Source organism: Ranitomeya imitator, chromosome 2 (genome assembly GCF_032444005.1).
Source record: "Ranitomeya imitator isolate aRanImi1 chromosome 2, aRanImi1.pri, whole genome shotgun sequence".
Taxonomy (NCBI): domain Eukaryota; kingdom Metazoa; phylum Chordata; class Amphibia; order Anura; family Dendrobatidae; genus Ranitomeya; species Ranitomeya imitator.
The window spans coordinates 22,293,872-22,314,411 of record NC_091283.1 but is presented as its reverse complement, the minus strand read 5'-3'; the positions used below and the strand labels follow the sequence as shown (position 1 = coordinate 22,314,411).

The 20,540-nt window shown below is 46.4% G+C and overlaps 1 protein-coding gene across 2 annotated transcripts in view; it reads left to right on the top strand.

Annotated features, from left to right (window-relative positions):
- Positions 1-20,540, top strand: part of LOC138661440 (transmembrane protein 182-like) — a 45,024-nt gene that overhangs the window by 13,416 nt on the left and 11,068 nt on the right. For both annotated transcript variants that reach the window (XM_069746123.1, XM_069746124.1), the window contains exons 2-3: positions 6,698-6,818; positions 11,011-11,109. In XM_069746123.1, the coding sequence (XP_069602224.1) occupies positions 6,698-6,818; positions 11,011-11,109 (220 nt within the window). The remainder of the gene's footprint in view (positions 1-6,697; positions 6,819-11,010; positions 11,110-20,540) is intronic.

Here is a 20,540-nt window from a genome sequence, read left to right as displayed (position 1 = left end):
GTATGTGCCCCCCACATCCTCCTCTGGGGGCTTCTCTGTCCTCATCTACATCCATAGACATTAATATGGAGACAGTATGTGCCCCCCACATCCACCTCCGGGGGCTTCTCTGTCCTCATCTACATCCATAGACATTAATATGGAGACAGTATGTGCCCCTCACATCCACCTCCGGGGGCTTCTCTGTCCTCATCTACATCCATAGACATTAATATGGAGAAAGTATGTGCCCCCCACATCCTCCTCCGGGGGCTTCTCTGTCCTCATCTACATCCATAGACATTAATATGGAGACAGTATGTGCCCCCCACATCCTCCTCCGGGGGCTTCTCTGTCCTCATCTACATCCATAGACATTAATATGGAGAAAGTATGTGCCCCCCACATCCTCCTCTGGGGGCTTCTCTGTCCTCATCTACATCCATAGACATTAATATGGAGACAGTATGTGCCCCCCACATCCTCCTCCGGGGGCTTCTCTGTCCTCATCTACATCCATAGACATTAATATGGAGAAAGTATGTGCCCCCCACATCCTCATCTGGGGGCTTCTCTGTCCTCATCTACATCCATAGACATTAATATGGAGAAAGTATGTGCCCCCCACATCCTCCTCCAGGGGCTTCTCTGTCCTCATCTACATCCATAGACATTAATATGGAGAAAGTATGTGCCCCCCACATCCTCCTCCGGGGGCTTCTCTGTCCTCATCTACATCCATAGACATTAATATGGAGACAGTATGTGCCCCCCACATCCACCTCCAGGGGCTTCTCTGTCCTCATCTACATCCATAGACATTAATATGGAGAAAGTATGTGCCCCCCACATCCTCCTCCGGGGGCTTCTCTGTCCTCATCTACATCCATAGACATTAATATGGAGACAGTATGTGCCCCCCACATCCACCTCCAGGGGCTTCTCTGTCCTCATCTACATCCATAGACATTAATATGGAGAAAGTATGTGCCCCCCACATCCTCCTCCGGGGGCTTCTCTGTCCTCATCTACATCTATATACACTAATATGGAGAAAGTATGTGCCCCCCACATCCACCTCCGGGGGCTTCTCTGTCCTCATCTACATCCATAGACATTAATATGGAGAAAGTATGTGCCCCCCACATCCTCCTCCGGGGGCTTCTCTGTCCTCATCTACATCCATAGACATTAATATGGAGAAAGTATGTGTCCCCCACATCCTCATCTGGGGGCTTCTCTGTCCTCATCTACATCCATAGACATTAATATGGAGACAGTATGTGCCCCCCACATCCTCCTCCGGGGGCTTCACTGTCCTCATCTACATCCATAGACATTAATATGGAGAAAGTATGTGCCCCCCACATCCACCTCCGGGGGCTTCTCTGTCCTCATCTACATCCATAGACATTAATATGGAGAAAGTATGTGCCCCCCACATCCTCCTCCGGGGGCTTCTCTGTCCTCATCTACATCCATAGACATTAATATGGAGAAAGTATGTGCCCCCCACATCCACCTCCAGGGGCTTCTCTGTCCTCATCTACATCCATAGACATTAATATGGAGAAAGTATGTGCCCCCCACATCCTCCTCCGGGGGCTTCTCTGTCCTCATCTACATCCATAGACATTAATATGGAGAAAGTATGTGTCCCCCACATCCTCATCTGGGGGCTTCTCTGTCCTCATCTACATCCATAGACATTAATATGGAGACAGTATGTGCCCCCCACATCCTCCTCCGGGGGCTTCACTGTCCTCATCTACATCCATAGACATTAATATGGAGAAAGTATGTGCCCCCCACATCCACCTCCGGGGGCTTCTCTGTCCTCATCTACATCCATAGACATTAATATGGAGAAAGTATGTGCCCCCCACATCCTCCTCCGGGGGCTTCTCTGTCCTCATCTACATCCATAGACATTAATATGGAGAAAGTATGTGCCCCCCACATCCTCCTCCGGGGGCTTCTCTGTCCTCATCTACATCCATAGACATTAATATGGAGAAAGTATGTGCCCCCCACATCCTCCTCCGGGGGCTTCTCTGTCCTCATCTACATCCATAGACATTAATATGGAGACAGTATGTGCCCCCCACATCCACCTCCAGGGGCTTCTCTGTCCTCATCTACATCCATAGACATTAATATGGAGACAGTATGTGCCCCCCACATCCACCTCCAGGGGCTTCTCTGTTCTCATCTACATCCATAGACATTAATATGGAGAAAGTATGTGCCCCCCACATCCTCCTCCGGGGGCTTCTCTGTCCTCATCTACATCTATATACACTAATATGGAGAAAGTATGTGCCCCCCCACATCCTCCTCCGGGGGCTTCTCTGTCCTCATCTACATCCATATACATTAATATGGAGACAGTATGTGCCCCCCACATCCACCTCCGGGGGCTTCTCTGTCCTCATCTACATCCATAGACATTAATATGGAGAAAGTATGTGCCCCCCACATCCTCCTCCGGGGGCTTCTCTGTCCTCATCTACATCCATAGACATTAATATGGAGAAAGTATGTGTCCCCCACATCCTCATCTGGGGGCTTCTCTGTCCTCATCTACATCCATAGACATTAATATGGAGAAAGTATGTGCCCCCCACATCCACCACCGGGGGCTTCTTTGTCCTCATCTACATCCATAGACATTAATATGGAGAAAATATGTGCCCCCCACATCCTCCTCCGGGGGCTTCTCTGTCCTCATCTACATCCATAGACATTAATATGGAGAAAGTATGTGCCCCCCACATCCACCTCCGGGGGCTTCTCTGTCCTCATCTACATCCATAGACATTAATATGGAGAAAGTATGTGCCCCCCACATCCTCCTCCGGGGGCTTCTCTGTCCTCATCTACATCCATAGACATTAATATGGAGAAAGTATGTGCCCCCCACATCCTCATCTGGGGGCTTCTCTGTCCTCATCTACATCCATAGACATTAATATGGAGACAGTATGTGCCCCCCACATCCTCCTCCGGGGGCTTCTCTGTCCTCATCTACATCCATAGACATTAATATGGAGAAAGTATGTGCCCCCACATCCTCCTCCGGGGGCTTCTCTGTCCTCATCTACATCCATAGACATTAATATGGAGACAGTATGTGCCCCCCACATCCACCTCCGGGGGCTTCTCTGTCTTCATCTACATCCATAGACATTAATATGGAGACAGTATGTGCCCCTCATATCCACCTCCGGGGGCTTCTCTGTCCTCATCTACATCCATAGACATTAATATGGAGAAAGTATGTGCCCCCCACATCCTCCTCCGGGGGCTTCTCTGTCCTCATCTACATCCATAGACATTAACATGGAGAAAGTATGTGCCCCCCACATCCACCTCCGGGGGCTTCTGTGTCCTCATCTACATCCATAGACATTAATATGGAGGAAAGTATGTGCCCCCCACATCCTCCTCCGGGGGCTTCTCTGTCCTCATCTACATCCATAGACATTAATATGGAGACAGTATGTGCCCCCCACTTCCTCCTCCGGGGGCTTCTCTGTCCTCATCTACATCCATAGACATTAATATGGAGAAAGTATGTGCCCCCCACATCCTCCTCCGGGGGCTTCTCTGTCCTCATCTACATCCATAGACATTAATATGGAGACAGTATGTGCCCCCCACATCCACCTCCGGGGGCTTCTCTGTCTTCATCTACATCCATAGACATTAATATGGAGACAGTATGTGCCCCTCATATCCACCTCCGGGGGCTTCTCTGTCCTCATCTACATCCATAGACATTAATATGGAGAAAGTATGTGCCCCCCACATCCTCCTCCGGGGGCTTCTCTGTCCTCATCTACATCCATAGACATTAATATGGAGAAAGTATGTGCCCCCCACATCCTCCTCCGGGGGCTTCTCTGTCCTCATCTACATCCATAGACATTAATATGGAGAAAGTATGTGCCCCCCACATCCACCTCCGGTGGCTTCTGTGTCCTCATCTACATCCATAGACATTAATATGGAGAAAGTATGTGCCCCCTACATCCTCCTCCAGGGGCTTCTCTGTCCTCATCTACATCCATAGACATTAATATGGAGGAAAGTATGTGCCCCCCACATCCTCCTCCAGGGGCTTCTCTGTCCTCATCTACATCCATAGACATTAATATGGAGAAAGTATGTGCCCCCCACATCCACCTCCGGGGGCTTCTCTGTCCTCATCTACATCCATAGACATTAATATGGAGAAAGTATGTGCCCCCCACATCCACCTCCGGGGGCTTCTCTGTCCTCATCTACATCCATAGACATTAATATGGAGAAAGTATGTGCCCCCCCACATCCTCCTCCGGGGGCTTCTCTGTCCTCATCTATAGACATTAATATGGAGACAATATGAGCCCCCCACATCCTCCTCCGGGGGCTTCTCTGTCCTCATCTACATCCATAGACATTAATATGGAGAAAGTATGTGCCCCCCACATCCACCTCCAGGGGCTTCTCTGTCCTCATCTACATCCATAGACATTAATATGTGTAGAAAGTATGTGCCCCCCACATCCACCTCCGGGGGCTTCTCTGTTCTCAGTTACAGTGGGTGCAGAAAGTATTCAGACCCCTTTAAATTTTTCACTCTTTGTTACATTGCAGCCATTTGGTTAATTCAAAAAAGTTGATTTTGTTTTCTCATTAATATACACTGTGCACCCCATCTTGACTGAATAAACAGAAATATAGAAATTTTTGCAAATCTTTTAGAAAAGTAAAACTGAAATATCACATGGTCATAAGTATTCAGACCCTTTGCTCAGACACTCATATGTAAGTCACATGTTGTCCATTTCCTTGTGATCCTCCTTGAGATGGTTCTACTCCTTCATTGGAGTCCGGTTGTGTGTAATTAATCTGATAGGACTTGATTTGGAGCGGCGCACACCTGTCTGTATAAGACCTCACAGCTCACAGTGCATGTCAGACCAAATGAGAATCATGAGGCCAAAGGAACTGGCCAAGGAGCTCAGAGACAGAATTGTGGCAAGGCACAGATCTGGCCAAGGTTACAACAGAATTTCTGCAGGACTCAAGGTTCCTAAGAACACAGTGGTCTCCATAATCCTTAAATGGAAGTTTGGGACCACCAGAAGTCTTCCTAGACCTGGCCGTCCAGCCAAACTGAGCAATCATGGGAGAAGAGCCTCGGTGAGAGATAAAGAAGAACCCGAAGATCACTGTGGCTGAGCTCCAGAGATGCAGCAAGGAGATGGGAGAAAGTTCCACAAAGTCACCTATCCCTGCAGCCCTCCACCAGTCGGGCCTTTATGGCAGAGTGGTCCGACGGAAGCCTCTCCTCAGTGCAAGACATATGAAAGCCGCATAGAGTTTGCTATAAAACACATGAAGGACTCCCAGAGTATGAGAAATAAGATTCTCTGGTCTGATGAGATGAAGATAGAACTTTTTGGTGATAATTCTAAGCGGTATGTGTGGAGAAAACCAGTCACTGCTCATCACCTGCCCAATACAATCCCTACAGTGAAGCATGGTGGTGGCAGCATCATACTATGGGGGTGTTTTCAGCTGCAGGGACAGGACGACTGGTTTTCATTGAAGGAAACATGAATGCGGCCAAGTACAGAGATATCCTGGATGAAAACCTCTTCCAGAGTGCTCTGGACCTTAGACTTGGCTGAAGGTTCACCTTCCAACACAATGACCCTAAGCCCACAGCTAAAATAACAAAGGAGTGGCTTCAGAACAACTCTGTGACCATTCCTGACCGGCCCAGCCAGAGCCCTGACCTAAACCCAATGGAGCATCTCTGGAGAGACCTGAAAATGGCGTCCACCAGCGTTCACCATCCAACCTGACGGAAGTGGAGAGGATCTGCAAGGAAGAATGGCCGAGGATCCCCAAATCCAGGGGTGAAAAACTTGTTGCATCATTCACAAGAAGACTCCTGGCTGTACGAGCTCAAAAGGGGCTTCTACTCAATACTGAGCAAAGGGGCTGAAGACTTATGACCATGTGATAGTTCAGTTTTTCTTTTTTAGTAAATTTGCAAAAATTTCTACATTTCTGTTTTTGTTCAGTTAAAATGGGGTGCAGAGTGCACATTAATGAGAAAAAAATGTACTTTTCTGAATTTACCAAATGGCTGCAATGAAACAAAGAGTGAAACATTTAAAGGGGTCTAATACTTTCCGTATCCACTGTATGTATCACCCCAATGCTGCAGATGTTGCCATTCTGTTATGCAGCTGGTGTCGGTGTCTGTTCAATCATTGGCATCTGATGTCTCCACACTTTATAACAAAGCAGAGCTTCTATGACAAATGCACGAGCCCATAACTGATGGTGATGATGATGGTGTTATGGTCGCACTTGACGATGTGGATCGGGTAAGTCATAGGTCAAGGTGAGCAGAGCGGAGACGGTGATGCATCAGGTGGAGGTGCCGGATGGTACGTGGATGAGCAGAGCTGGAATAGCAGAGCCGAATAGCAGAGCCGAGTGTGCAGACAGCACTGTAGAGCGGCAGAGGGGGTTTTGTCATGAGGCATGCGTGATATAGCTGCTGCAGAGCCCAGTAATAGCAGAGCTGGGTTGGTCAAGTGGTTAGCTCCAGGAATCACATAGTAGCAGATAGATGGACCGGCGCTGGAGCCAGGACAGATGAGGAACAGTGGTGGATGATGGCAGCTGACTCTCTCTCTATCTCTGATTGCAGAACAGCACAGATGTGCCCCCCACCCCGGCCGCACCCCTGTACTTTCACCATGAGGGTTTCTTTTGGAGATGTTGGTTCAATGGGGAAGATTTCCAGGAGACAATCTGGAACTTCTGGTTCAGTGAGTAAAGTTGTGTCATCTGTAATCCAGTCCATTCACAAAAGCTCTTCTCATTGTCATCAGCGACCCCTCCTGGCACCTGGTAACATGGAATATCCCTGCTCTGGCCTTTATAGAAGCTGGAGGGGTCGACATCTTATACAGAGGCAGGAGGGGACGATCACATATACCGAGGACGGAGGGGTGAGTCACTATATACAGAGGCTGGAGGGGTGAGTCACTATATACAGAGGCTGGAGGGGTGGGTCACTATATACAGAGGCTGGAGGGGTGGGTCACTATATACAGAGGCTGGAGGGGTGGGTCACTATATACAGAGGCTGGAGGGGTGGGTCACTATATACAGAAGCTGGAGGGGTGGGTCACTATATACAGAAGCTGGAGGGGTGAGTCACTATATACAGAAGCTGGAGGGGTGAGTCACTATATACAGAGGCCGGAGGGGTGGGTCACTATATACAGAGGCTGGAGGGGTGGGTCACTATATACAGAGGCTGGAGGGGTGGGTCACTATATACAGAAGCTGGAGGGGTGAGTCACTATATACAGAAGCTGGAGGGGTGAGTCACTATATACAGAGGCCGGAGGGGTGGGTCACTATATACAGAAGCTGGAGGGGTGGGTCACTATATACAGAAGCTGGAGGGGTGAGTCACTATATACAGAAGCTGGAGGGGTGGGTCACTATATACAGAAGCTGGAGGGGTGAGTCACTATATACAGAGGCCGGAGGGGTGGGTCACTATATACAGAGGCTGGAGGGGTGGGTCACTATATACAGAAGCTGGAGGGGTGGGTCACTATATACAGAGGCTGGAGGGGTGAGTCACTATATACAGAAGCTGGAGGGGTGGGTCACTATATACAGAAGCTGGAGGGGTGAGTCACTATATACAGAGGCTGGAGGGGTGGGTCACTATATACAGAAGCTGGAGGGGTGGGTCACTATATACAGAGGCTGGAGGGGTGGGTCACTATATACAGAAGCTGGAGGGGTGGGTCACTATATACAGAAGCTGGAGGGGTGGGTCACTATATACAGAGGCTGGAGGGGTGGGTCACTATATACAGAGGCTGGAGGGGTGGGTCACTATATACAGAAGCTGGAGGGGTGGGTCACTATATACAGAAGCTGGAGGGGTGAGTCACTATATACAGAGGCCGGAGGGGTGGGTCACTATATACAGAGGCTGGAGGGGTGGGTCACTATATACAGAAGCTGGAGGGGTGAGTCACTATATACAGAGGCCGGAGGGGTGGGTCACTATATACAGAAGCTGGAGGGGTGAGTCACTATATACAGAGGCCGGAGGGGTGGGTCACTATATACAGAAGCTGGAGGGGTGAGTCACTATATACAGAGGCCGGAGGGGTGGGTCACTATATACAGAGGCTGGAGGGGTGGGTCACTATATACAGAAGCTGGAGGGGTGAGTCACTATATACAGAGGCCGGAGGGGTGGGTCACTATATACAGAGGCTGGAGGGGTGAGTCACTATATACAGAGGCTGGAGGGGTGAGTCACTATATACAGAGGCCGGAGGGGTGAGTCACTATATACAGAGGCTGGAGGGGTGGGTCACTATATACAGAGGCTGGAGGGGTGGGTCACTATATACAGAGGCTGGAGGGGTGGGTCACTATATACAGAAGCTGGAGGGGTGGGTCACTATATACAGAAGCTGGAGGGGTGAGTCACTATATACAGAGGCTGGAGGGGTGGGTGACTATATACAGAGGCTGGAGGGGTGGGTCACTATATACAGAGGCTGGAGGGGTGGGTGACTATATACAGAGGCTGGAGGGGTGGGTCACTATATACAGAGGCTGGAGGGGTGGATGACTATATACAGAGGCTGGAGGGGTGGGTGACTATATACAGAGGCTGGAGGGGTGGGTCACTATATACAGAGGCTGGAGGGGTGGATGACTATATACAGAGGCTGGAGGGGTGGGTCACTATATACAGAGGCTGGAGGGGTGGGTGACTATATACAGAGGCTGGAGGGGTGGGTCACTATATACAGAGGCTGGAGGGGTGGGTCACTATATACAGAGTCCGGAGGGGTGGGTCACTATATACAGAGTCCGGAGGGGTGGGTCACTATATACAGAGGCTGGAGGGGTGGGTCACTATATACAGAGGCTGGAGGGGTGGGTCACTATATACAGAGTCCGGAGGGGTGGGTCACTATATACAGAGGGTGGAGTGGTGGGTCACTATATACAGAGGCTGGAGGGGTGGATGACTATATACAGAGGCTGGAGGGGTGGGTCACTATATACAGAGGCTGGAGGGGTGGGTGACTATATACAGAGGCTGGAGGGGTGGATGACTATATACAGAGGCTGGAGGGGTGGGTCACTATATACAGAGGCTGGAGGGGTGGGTGACTATATACAGAGGCTGGAGGGGTGGGTCACTATATACAGAGGCTGGAGGGGTGGGTCACTATATACAGAGGCTGGAGGGGTGAGTCACTATATACAGAGGCTGGAGGGGTGGGTGACTATATACAGAGGCTGGAGGGGTGGATGACTATATACAGAGGCTGGAGGGGTGGGTCACTATATACAGAGGCTGGAGGGGTGGGTCACTATATACAGAGGCTGGAGTGGTGGGTCACTATATACAGAGGGTGGAGTGGTGGGTCACATATACAGAGGCCGGAGGGGTGGGTCACATATACAGAGGGTGGAGGGGTGGGTCACTATATACAGAGGCTGGAGGGGTGGGTCACATATACAGAGGCCGGAGGAGTGGGTCACATATACAGAGGCTGGAGGGGTGGGTCACTATATACAGAGGATGAGGGGTGGGTTACATATACAGAGGCTGGAGGGGTGGGTCACATATACAGAGGCTGGAGGGGTGGGTCACATATACAGAGGCCGGAGGAGTGGGTCACATATACAGAGGCTGGAGGAGTGGGTCACATATACAGAGGCTGGAGGGGTGGGTCACTATATACAGAGGATGAGGGGTGGGTTACATATACAGAGGCTGGAGAGGTGGGTCACTATATACAGAGGCTGGAGGGGTGGGTCACTATATACAGAGGATGAGGGGTGGGTTACATATACAGAGGCTGGAGGGGTGGGTCACATATACAGAGGCTGGAGGGGTGGGTCACATATACAGAGGCCGGAGGAGTGGGTCACATATACAGAGGCTGGAGGAGTGGGTCACATATACAGAGGCTGGAGGGGTGGGTCACTATATACAGAGGATGAGGGGTGGGTTACATATACAGAGGCTGGAGGGGTGGGTCACTATATACAGAGGATGAGGGGTGGGTTACATATACAGAGGCTGGAGGGGTGGGTCACTATATACAGAGGCTGGAGGGGTGGGTGACTATATACAGAGGCTGGAGGGGTGGGTCACATATACAGAGGCTGGAGAGGTGGGTCACTATATACAGAGGCTGGAGGGGTGGGTCACTATATACAGAGGCCGGAGAGGTGGGTCACCATATACAGAGGCTGGAGGGGTGGGTCACCATATACAGAGGCCGGAGAGGTGGGTCACATATACAGAGGCTGGAGAGGTGGGTCACATATACAGAGGCTGGAGAGGTGGGTCACTATATACAGAGGCCGGAGAGGTGGGTCACCATATACAGAGGCCGGAGAGGTGGGTCACTATATACAGAGGCCGGAGAGGTGGGTCACTATATACAGAGGCTGGAGGGGTGGGTCACCATATACAGAGGCCGGAGAGGTGGGTCACTATATACAGAGGCCGGAGAGGTGGGTCACCATATACAGAGGCTGGAGGGGTGGGTCACCATATACAGAGGCTTGAGGGTGCTGCCTGGTTTGTATTTGGTTGGGACGGGGCCTTATTATTAACCCCTGGTGGCCCGGTGACTATACTAATAGCAGAGCTTGCCCACATTTATACATCTTTTTACACCTTTACTCCACAATAACATCCTGTCTGCTATGGGTCAGATTTATTAACCAACTGAGCCTGAACTTAGAGCTGTTTGTGCCATATTGTGATTTGTTGGTTAGATGGAAATCACAAGATTTTAAAAAATTCCAAAAAAGATTGCAATTATTTGCAGTAATGTGGGTAACACGGCGTGCGCCACCAGGCCTGGGGAGGGGGGTGTGAGTCTTCTCTGGTTTCCCAGGGCACCCATTGTCCCCCCTAATGCAAAATGTTCTAAACTGTCTCTCCAGCCAGTCAAGCGCACCCCAAACACTGCATCCAGGGGTACCTGTTCCCCATGCCGATAGCACCTGGACCCGTCCCTCATCCATCTTATGACCCCACAGCAGGTAAGTAGCAGACAAGCCCAGAACATCACCCACCAAAAAAAGTGATTGTCCCGCTATAAGACCCTCATATATGAATTTATTGTACAATCTTATTGTAAAATTGATCTCTGCGATCATAGAATCCTAGAGTTGGAAGGGACCTCCATGGTCATCGTGTCCAACCCTCTGCTCAATGCAGGAGTCACTAAAAAATCTCAGCCAGATGTCTGTCCAGCCTCTGTTTGAAGACTTTCATTGAAGCAGAACTCACCACCGTGGCCGCCTGTTCCACTCATTGATCACCCTCACTGTCAAAAAGTTTTTATTAATATCTGATCTGTATCTTCTCCCTTTCAGTTTTATTCCATTGCTTCTCATGTCTCCATTTGCAAATGAGAGTAATGATGATCCCGCTACACTGTGACAGCCCTTCAGATATTTGTAGACAGCTATTAAGTCCTCTTAGCGTTCTTTTTTGCAAGCTAAACATTCCCAGACCATTTAACTGTTCCTCGTAGGACATACTTTGCAGTCCGCTCACCATTCTGGTGGCTCTTCCCTGAACTTGCTCCAGTTTTTCAATGTCTTTTTAAAAATGTGCCCAGAACTGGACCCAGTATTCCAGATGAGGTCTGACCAAGGAGGAGTAGAGGGGACCATTACTTCATGTGATCTAGACTCTATACTTCTCTTAATACATCCTAGAACTGTGTTTGCCTTTTTTTGCTGCTGCATCACACTGTTGACTCATGTGCAGTCTGTGATCTATTATCTGTTAGTATACCCAACTCTTTTTCACACGAGCTGTTGCTTAGTTCTATTCCTCCCATTCTGCAGGTGTAATTTTCATTTTTCTTGCCCAGATGTAGAATCTTGCATTTCTCCCTGTTAAATATCATTCTATTAGTCGCTAGACTCGCTACCCATTGTTCATGCTTCTCTAGATCCTTCTGAATCCTTTCTCTTTCTTCTCTAGTGTTCGTTATCCCTCCTAGCTTTGCATCGTCTGCCATTTTGATTAGTTTACCTTCAGTTCCTTTATCTAGATCGTTTATAAAAACGTTGAACAACACTGGGGCCAGGACAGAGCCTTGTGGTACCCACCTGAAACACTCTTTCAATTGGATATGCAACCATTTATCACCACTTTTTGAGTATGATCATTGAGCCAGTTATGAATCCACCTAACCATAGATTTGTCAATCCCATACTTAGTCATTTTTTTCAATAAGGATAGTATGAAATACTTTATCAAATGCTTTGCTGAAGTCGAGATATACTATATCTACCGCATTTCTCTGATCCACCCAGTCAGTGATTCCATCGTAAAAGGACATTAGATTAGTCTGGCATGACTTGTTTGCTACAAACCCATGCTGGCTCTGGTTAATTACTGAAGTCTTATCTAAGTACTTACATACATGCTGTTTAATAATTTGTTCACAGATCTTTCCTAGTATAGAGGTAAGACTCACTGGCCTGTAATTTCCTGGCTTCGTCTTCTTTTCTTTTTTGAAGAAAGGGACAACATTTGCCCTTCTCCAATCTTCTGGGACTTCTCCTGTTCTCTTGAATTTTTCAAAGATTTTGGCTAGCGGTTCTGCAATTTGTCCTTGAATTTCATCAGCAAAAACGCAGCAAATAATAATACATGCGTTTTTGCTGCGTTTTTTTCAACCCCCATTCAAGTAAATGGGTGAAAAAACGCAGGAAAAACGCTGAAAGAAGTGACATGCTCTATGTTCAAAAAACGCAGCAAAGCACAAAATACTGATCAAACAAAAAACCAATGTGTGTGCATGAGATTTCTGAAATCTCATAGGATTTGCTGGTATTGTAAAAAGCAGCTGAAAATTAGCATAAAAAGGCAGCAAAAACGCCCTGTGTGAACTTAAGTTTTTGCTGTGTTTTTATTATGCTAAATTTCAATTCCCGAAATAAACACCTGCATCAAATTAGATCTGCTCGTTAGTCTGCATCTAAATAGGAGTGATCACACCTTGGAGAGCTGCTGCACCGAGTGGACTGACATGAATCATGGCTCCAACACGAGAGATGTCAATTGAAACAAAGGAGAGGATTATCAAACTGTTAAAAGAGGGTAAATCATCACGCAACGATGCAAAAAATGTTGGTTGGTCACAATCAGCTGTGTCTAAAATCTGGACCAAATACAAACATGGGAAGATTGTTAAAGGCAAACATACTGGTAGACCGAGGAAGACTTCAAAGCGTCAAGACCAGAAACTTAAAGCAATATGTCTCCAAAACAGGAAATGCACAACAAAACAAATGAGGAACGAATGGGAGGAAACTGGAATCAACGTCTGTGACCGATCTGTAAGAAACCGCCTAAAGGAAATGGGATTTACAGACAAAAAAGCTAAATGAAAGCCATCATTAACACCTAAACAGAAAAAACAAGGTTACAATGGGCTAAGGAAAATCAATCGTGGACTGTGGATGACTGGATGAAAGTAATATTCAGTGATGAATCACGAATCTGCATTGGGCAAGGTGATGATGCTGGAACTTTTGTTTGGTGCCGTTCCAATGAGATTTATAAAGATGACTGCCTGAAGAGAACATGCAAATTTCCACAGTCATTGATGATATGAGGCTACATGTCAGGTAAAGGCACTGGGGAGACGGCTGTTATTACATCATCAATAAATGCACAAGTTTATGTTGATATTTTGGACACTTTTCTTATCCCATCAGTTGAAAGGATGTTTGGGGATGATGAAATCATTTCTCAAGATGATAATGCCTCCTGCCATAGAGCAAAAACTGTGCAAACATTCCTTGAAAAAAGACAGAAAGTCAATGTCATGGCTGCAAATAGTCCGGATCTCAATCCAATAGAAAATCTTTTGGTGGAAGTTGAAGAAAATGGTCCATGACAAGAATCCAACCTGCAAAGCAGATCTGGGGACAATAATCGGAGAAAGTTGGAGCCAGGTTGATGAAGAGTTCTGTGTGACACTCATTAAGTCCAGGCCTCAGAGACTGCAAGCTGTAATAAAAGCCAGAGGTGGTGCAACAAAGTACTAGTGATGTGTTGGAGTGTTTTTTTGTTTGTTTTTCACGATTACATATTTTTTTCCCACATAATTGAGTGAGTCCATAATTTTTCCCCTCTGCTTGTTCTAAAAAAGTAACCAAAGTAACCATTACTGACTACATCATTTTTTGTTCTTGATTTCTTTTAGTGTTTATTAGAAAGTTGTCATTTGAAATGACTGTAGTTTTGTGCCATGTCTGTGATCTGCTTTTTCTATAAAAAAAAAAAATAAACAACTGAATGAACATCCTCCAAGGCCGGTGATTACATAATTTTTTGCCACTGGTTGTATTTCCAGTGTCGTGTTGCGGCTTGCAGCTATAGCAGTCAGCTATCTTCCTCTCTGGTGTTTGGAGGACATCTGTGTTTCTCTCTGAGTCTACTCAAGCTAAGTGTCCCCTTGATGCAGGGCTTATCGCCAGAGTCAGGAAGAATTAGGCATCCTGCTCGGCGATAGGTGCGGAACCTATATAGGGACGATAGGGCAGACAGGGTGATGTTAGATCTGTTTAGGGGTTACTACTCCTCCCCACTCTCCCTTATCCCTTCATGTTGCACTTAGTCTCCCTTCACTGTGTGTGACATGATCACTTTTTGGAACAAAGCCATATGATGTAAAATGAGTTCATCCATATCTTCAGTTTGTCCAGGTGGCCTATAGTTAACATCTACAATAGTGTCCTTTCTGTTCTTCTTGTCGCTCTCTCTCTCATCATTGCTTTCAACTGTATCGGCATCCAGTTGAACTTGCGATGACAGGTGGGGGGCCAGGTGCTAGCATCGGCCTCCCCTCACTCATGGGCCCCATAGTGGCCAGGTGACAGCTTCCCTGCTCTGCAACAGAGTGTTACAGTAGCGTAACTCCGGGTGGGACCCTAAGAGAGCGGGGCCCCTCTTGTAGCTACACTGTTGCTCCATGCATTTGTATAGACACATTTAGTTTGTGGTCGGCTCCTCTACTTTCATTCAGAGTTTCTTGGTTTTTTTTTCAATTTCCACTTCTAATATCAGGTTCTCAAGAGAATTCAGGAGCCACATATTTCTTCCCGGCTGTATTTTTCCCATCCCATATTGCTCTAGTGTAAAGCTCTGCTGATGAGTGTAGCGAGGTGTCTACCAAATATGTGTTTTCTTGTTATCGTAAGATCAACCCATCTCTAGCAAGGAGTCCATCATTCAGGTAATTCACTCCATGGTCAAGAAACCCAAAACGTTGCTCTCGGCACCATCGACGTAGCCAGTTGTTCACCTGTAGAATCCTGTTCAGTCTCTTTGGTCCGTGTCCGTCCACTGGGAGGATGGATGAGAAGACGACCTGCGCTCCCAGCTCCTTCACTTTCCGGCTTAGGTCTTCATAGTCACTCATTCTCACACATAGGTGATCGCCCGTGGGCTTCTCTCCGGGGGGAAATCCTCTTTAATCGCACGGTTTTCCTTCATCCTAATTTCCTGCCCCCCTGAATGTCTTCCCAGCAGCGCCCACCTCCCTATATCTGCTGCATTACTGACTCCTGCTGACCCCTCATCTTCTCCCAGCAAATAAATGACTTTTCTTCATCTCCTAATGAGACAATTATGTGCAGAATATGGCGGTAATTATTTTAGCGCTGGTGTTGGAGATCCCCCTGTAATTGCTGGGGTCGTGCTGCTCCGGTCATTACCGCTGGGGGCAGGGTGCTCTGTCGGCTGCGTCCTGATTGGTTGAATCAGCTATCAATTTCTTTCATTTGTTTCCAGCAGGGGGCGCTCAACATCTCAGAAAATACTGAGAAACATAAAAAATTTTTTTTCCTCAAAAGGCAATATTTCCAGGACCAATCCCGGTACAATGCAGTGCCTGAGGGTCAGAGTTACACCCAGTGCAGGCGCCCACAAAACTCTGGGTCACATGAAGCAATTTGGGAGACCCGCTACCTGACACCCAATACATTAAATCACAAAGAGAAGGGGCTGACAGCAGGACAGGTGGATGCAATCTATTGTCCCCTGTTATCAGCCACATCACACTAAGCAGAGGATGGCTGTAGGACAAGTCAGTGCGATGCATTGCTCTCTGTTATCAGCTTTTCCAGGCTCGGCAGAGGATGGCTGTAGGACAAGTCAGTACGATGCATTGCTCTCTGTTATCAGCTTTTCCAGGCTCGGCAGAGGATGGCTGTAGGACAAGTCAGTACGATGCATTGCTCTCTGTTATCAGCTTTTCCAGGCTCGGCAGAGGATGGCTGTAGGACAAGTCAGTACGATGCATTGCTCTCTGTTATCAGCTTTTCCAGGCTCGGCAGAGGATGGCTGTAGGACAAGTCAGTACGGTGCATTGCTCTCTGTTATCAGCTTTTCCAGGCTCGGCAGAGGATGGCTGTAGGACAAGTCAGTGCGATGCATTGCTCTCTGTTATCAGCTTTTCCAGGCTCGGCAGAGGATGGCTGTAGGACAAGTCAGTACGATGCATTGCTCTCTGTTATCAGCTTTTCCAGGCTGGGCAGAGGATGGCTGTAGGGCAAGTCAGTACGATGCATTGCTCTCTGTTATCAGCTTTTCCAGGCTGGGCAGAGGATGGCTGTAGGACAAGTCAGTACGATGCATTGCTCTCTGTTATCAGCTTTTCCAGGCTCGGCAGAGGATGGCTGTAGGACAAGTCAGTACGATGCATTGCTCTCTGTTATCAGCTTTTCCAGGCTCGGCAGAGGATGGCTCTAGCAAAATCGACAGCAGAGTAACCGGAAGCTTGTGGACCCCAATGTAAAATCACCAACAAAGCCCCCAACTATCATGAATCTCTAATAGTATTGGTTCTTCATATGAACCAAAGAGACCTTATGGGCCCCTACGCTCCAGGGCCCGGGCTGCACCCACTATAGTTACACCCTTGGCCATACACAGCAGATAGTTGTCAGCAGAACACTCAATCACCTGCGTAATATGTGCAGGATGTGTAGTGGTTATAGTCCACAGTGTGGAGTATGTGTAATGTGTGCAGAATCTGCAGTGTGTGATGTGGAGTGCGTGTAAAATGTGTATTGCGTGCAGTGTGGGTAGTATGTGTAGTATGTGTAATGTGTGCAGAATCTGCAGTGTGTGATATGTGTGCTGTGTGCAGTGTATGGAGTGTGTGCACTGCGTATGGTATTTATAGTGTGTATTGTACGCGCAGAGTGTGTAGTAATCGTAGTATATACTATGTGTAGCTTCTATACTATGTCTAGTGTATAAATGTTTAGTGTGGATTATGTGTAGTGTGTATACTATGTGTATAGTTTGTGTAATATGTGTATACCATTGTGTACTAGTGTGTACTATGTTTAGTGTTTGTGTACTGTGTGCACAATGTGTAGCTTATTCTATTTATACCATGTGTAGTGTGTACTATATATACTAAGTGCACAAACTGCACACATACTGCACATAGTATATACAGTACACTATATCCATAGTGCACAAACAGTACACAAACTATACATATTATAAATAGTACAATCTACACACAGAGCACACACTATACACATGCTGCACAATGTGTGACAGGTACTGTATATACTAGTTGTGTGATATGTGTGCACTATGTGTAGTGTGTGCTATATTTATTATGTGTGTAATTTGTGTAGTGTGTATAATGTGTACACTATGAGTGTAATGTGTGTATTATGTGTAGTGTGTGCACAATGTATAGTTTGCACCTTGTATATTGTGTGTAGTGTGTATAATGCGTATACTGTGAGTGTAATGTGTGTATTATGCGTAGTGTGTGCACTATGTATAGTTTGCACCATATATATTGTGTGTAGTATGTGTATACTATGAGTGTAGTGTGTGCACTATGTATAGTTTGCACCATATACAGTGGGGCAAAAAAGTATTTAGTCAGTCAGCAATAGTGCAAGTTCCACCACTTAAAAAGATGAGAGGCGTCTGTAATTTACATCATAGGTAGACCTCAACTATGGGAGACAAACTGAGAAAAAAAAATCCAGAAAATCACATTGTCTGTTTTTTTAACATTTTATTTGCATATTATGGTGGAAAATAAGTATTTGGTCAGAAACAAACAATCAAGATTTCTGGCTCTCACAGACCTGTAACTTCTTCTTTAAGAGTCTCCTCTTTCCTCCACTCATTACCTGTAGTAATGGCACCTGTTTAAACTTGTTATCAGTATAAAAAGACACCTGTGCACACCCTCAAACAGTCTGACTCCAAACTCCACTATGGTGAAGACCAAAGAGCTGTCAAAGGACACCAGAAACAAAATTGTAGCCCTGCACCAGGCTGGGAAGACTGAATCTGCAATAGCCAACCAGCTTGGAGTGAAGAAATCAACAGTGGGAGCAATAATTAGAAAATGGAAGACATACAAGACCACTGATAATCTCCCTCGATCTGGGGCTCCACGCAAAATCCCACCCCGTGGGGTCAGAATGATCACAAGAACGGTGAGCAAAAATCCCAGAACCACGCGGGGGGACCTAGTGAATGAACTGCAGAGAGCTGGGACCAATGTAACAAGGTCCACCATAAGTAACACACTACGCCACCATGGACTCAGATCCTGCAGTGCCAGACGTGTCCCACTGCTTAAGCCAGTACATGCCCGGGCCCGTCTGAAGTTTGCTAGAGAGCATTTGGATGATCCAGAGGAGTTTTGGGAGAATGTCCTATGGTCTGATGAAACCAAACTGGAACTGTTTGGTAGAAACACAACTTGTCGTGTTTGGAGGAAAAAGAATACTGAGTTGCATCCATCAAACACCATACCTACTGTAAAGCATGGTGGTGGAAATATCATGCTTTCGGGCTGTTTCTCTGCAAAGGGGCCAGGACGACTGATCCGGGTACATGAAAGAATGAATGGGGCCATGTATCGCGAGATTTTGAGTGCAAACCTCCTTCCATCAGCAAGGGCATTGAAGATGAAACGTGGCTGGGTCTTTCAACATGACAATGATCCAAAGCACACCGCCAGGGCAACGAAGGAGTGGCTTCGTAAGAAGCATTTCAAGGTCCTGGAGTGGCCTAGCCAGTCTCCAGATCTCAACCCTATAGAAAACCTTTGGAGGGAGTTGAAAGTCCGTGTTGCCAAGCGAAAAGCCAAAAACATCACTGCTCTAGAGGAGATCTGCATGGAGGAATGGGCCAACATACCAACAACAGTGTGTGGCAACCTTGTGAAGACTTACAGAAAACGTTTGACCTCTGTCATTGCCAACAAAGGATATATTACAAAGTATTGAGATGAAATTTTGTTTCTGACCAAATACTTATTTTCCACCATAATATGCAAAAAAAAATGATAAAAAAACAGACAATGTGATTTTCTGGATTTTTTTTTCTCAGTTTGTCTCCCATAGTTGAGGTCTACCTATGATGTAAATTACAGACGCCGCTCATCTTTTTAAGTCGTGGAACTTGCACTATTGCTGACTGACTAAATACTTTTTTGCCCCACTGTATATTGTGTGTAGTGTGTATTATGTGTATACTATGAGTGTAATGTGTGTATTATGTGTAGTGTGTGCACTATGTATAGTTTGCACCATATATATTGTGTGTAGTGTGTATAATGCATATACAGTGAGTGTAATGTGTGTATTATGTGTAGTGTGTGCACTATGTATAGTTTGCACCATATATATTGTGTGTAGTGTGTATAATGCGTATACTGTGAGTGTAATGTGTGTATTATGTGTAGTGTGTGCACTATGTATAGTTTTCACCATATATATTGTGTGTAGTGTGTATAATGTGTATACTGTGAGTGTAATGTGTGTATGTGTAGTGTGTGCACTATGTATAGTTTGCACCATATATATTGTGTGTAGTGTGTATAATGTGTATACTGTGAGTGTAATGTGTGTATTATGTGTAGTGTGTGCACTATGTATAGTTTGCACCATATATATTGTGTGTAGTGTGTATAATGCATATACAGTGAGTGTAATGTGTGTATTATGTGTAGTGTGTGCACTATGTATAGTTTGCACCATATATATTGTGTGTAGTATGTGTATTATGTGTAGTGTGTGCACTATGTATAGTTTGCACCATATATATTGTGTGTAGTGTGTATAATGCGTATACAGTGAGTGAAATGTGTGTATTATGTGTAGTGTGTGCACTATGTATAGTTTGCACCATATATATTGTGTGTAGTGTGTATAATGTGTATACTATGAGTGTAATGTGTATGCTATGAGTGTAGTGTGTGCACTATGTATAGTTTGCACCATATATATTGCGTGTAGTGTGTATAATGTGTATACTATGAGTGTAATGTGTGTATTATGTGTAGTGTGTGCACTATGTATAGTTTGCACCATATTTATTGTGTGTAGTCTGTATAATGTGTATTATGTGTAGTTGACGCTCACAGGTAGACCAGGGATTAATCTGTGCG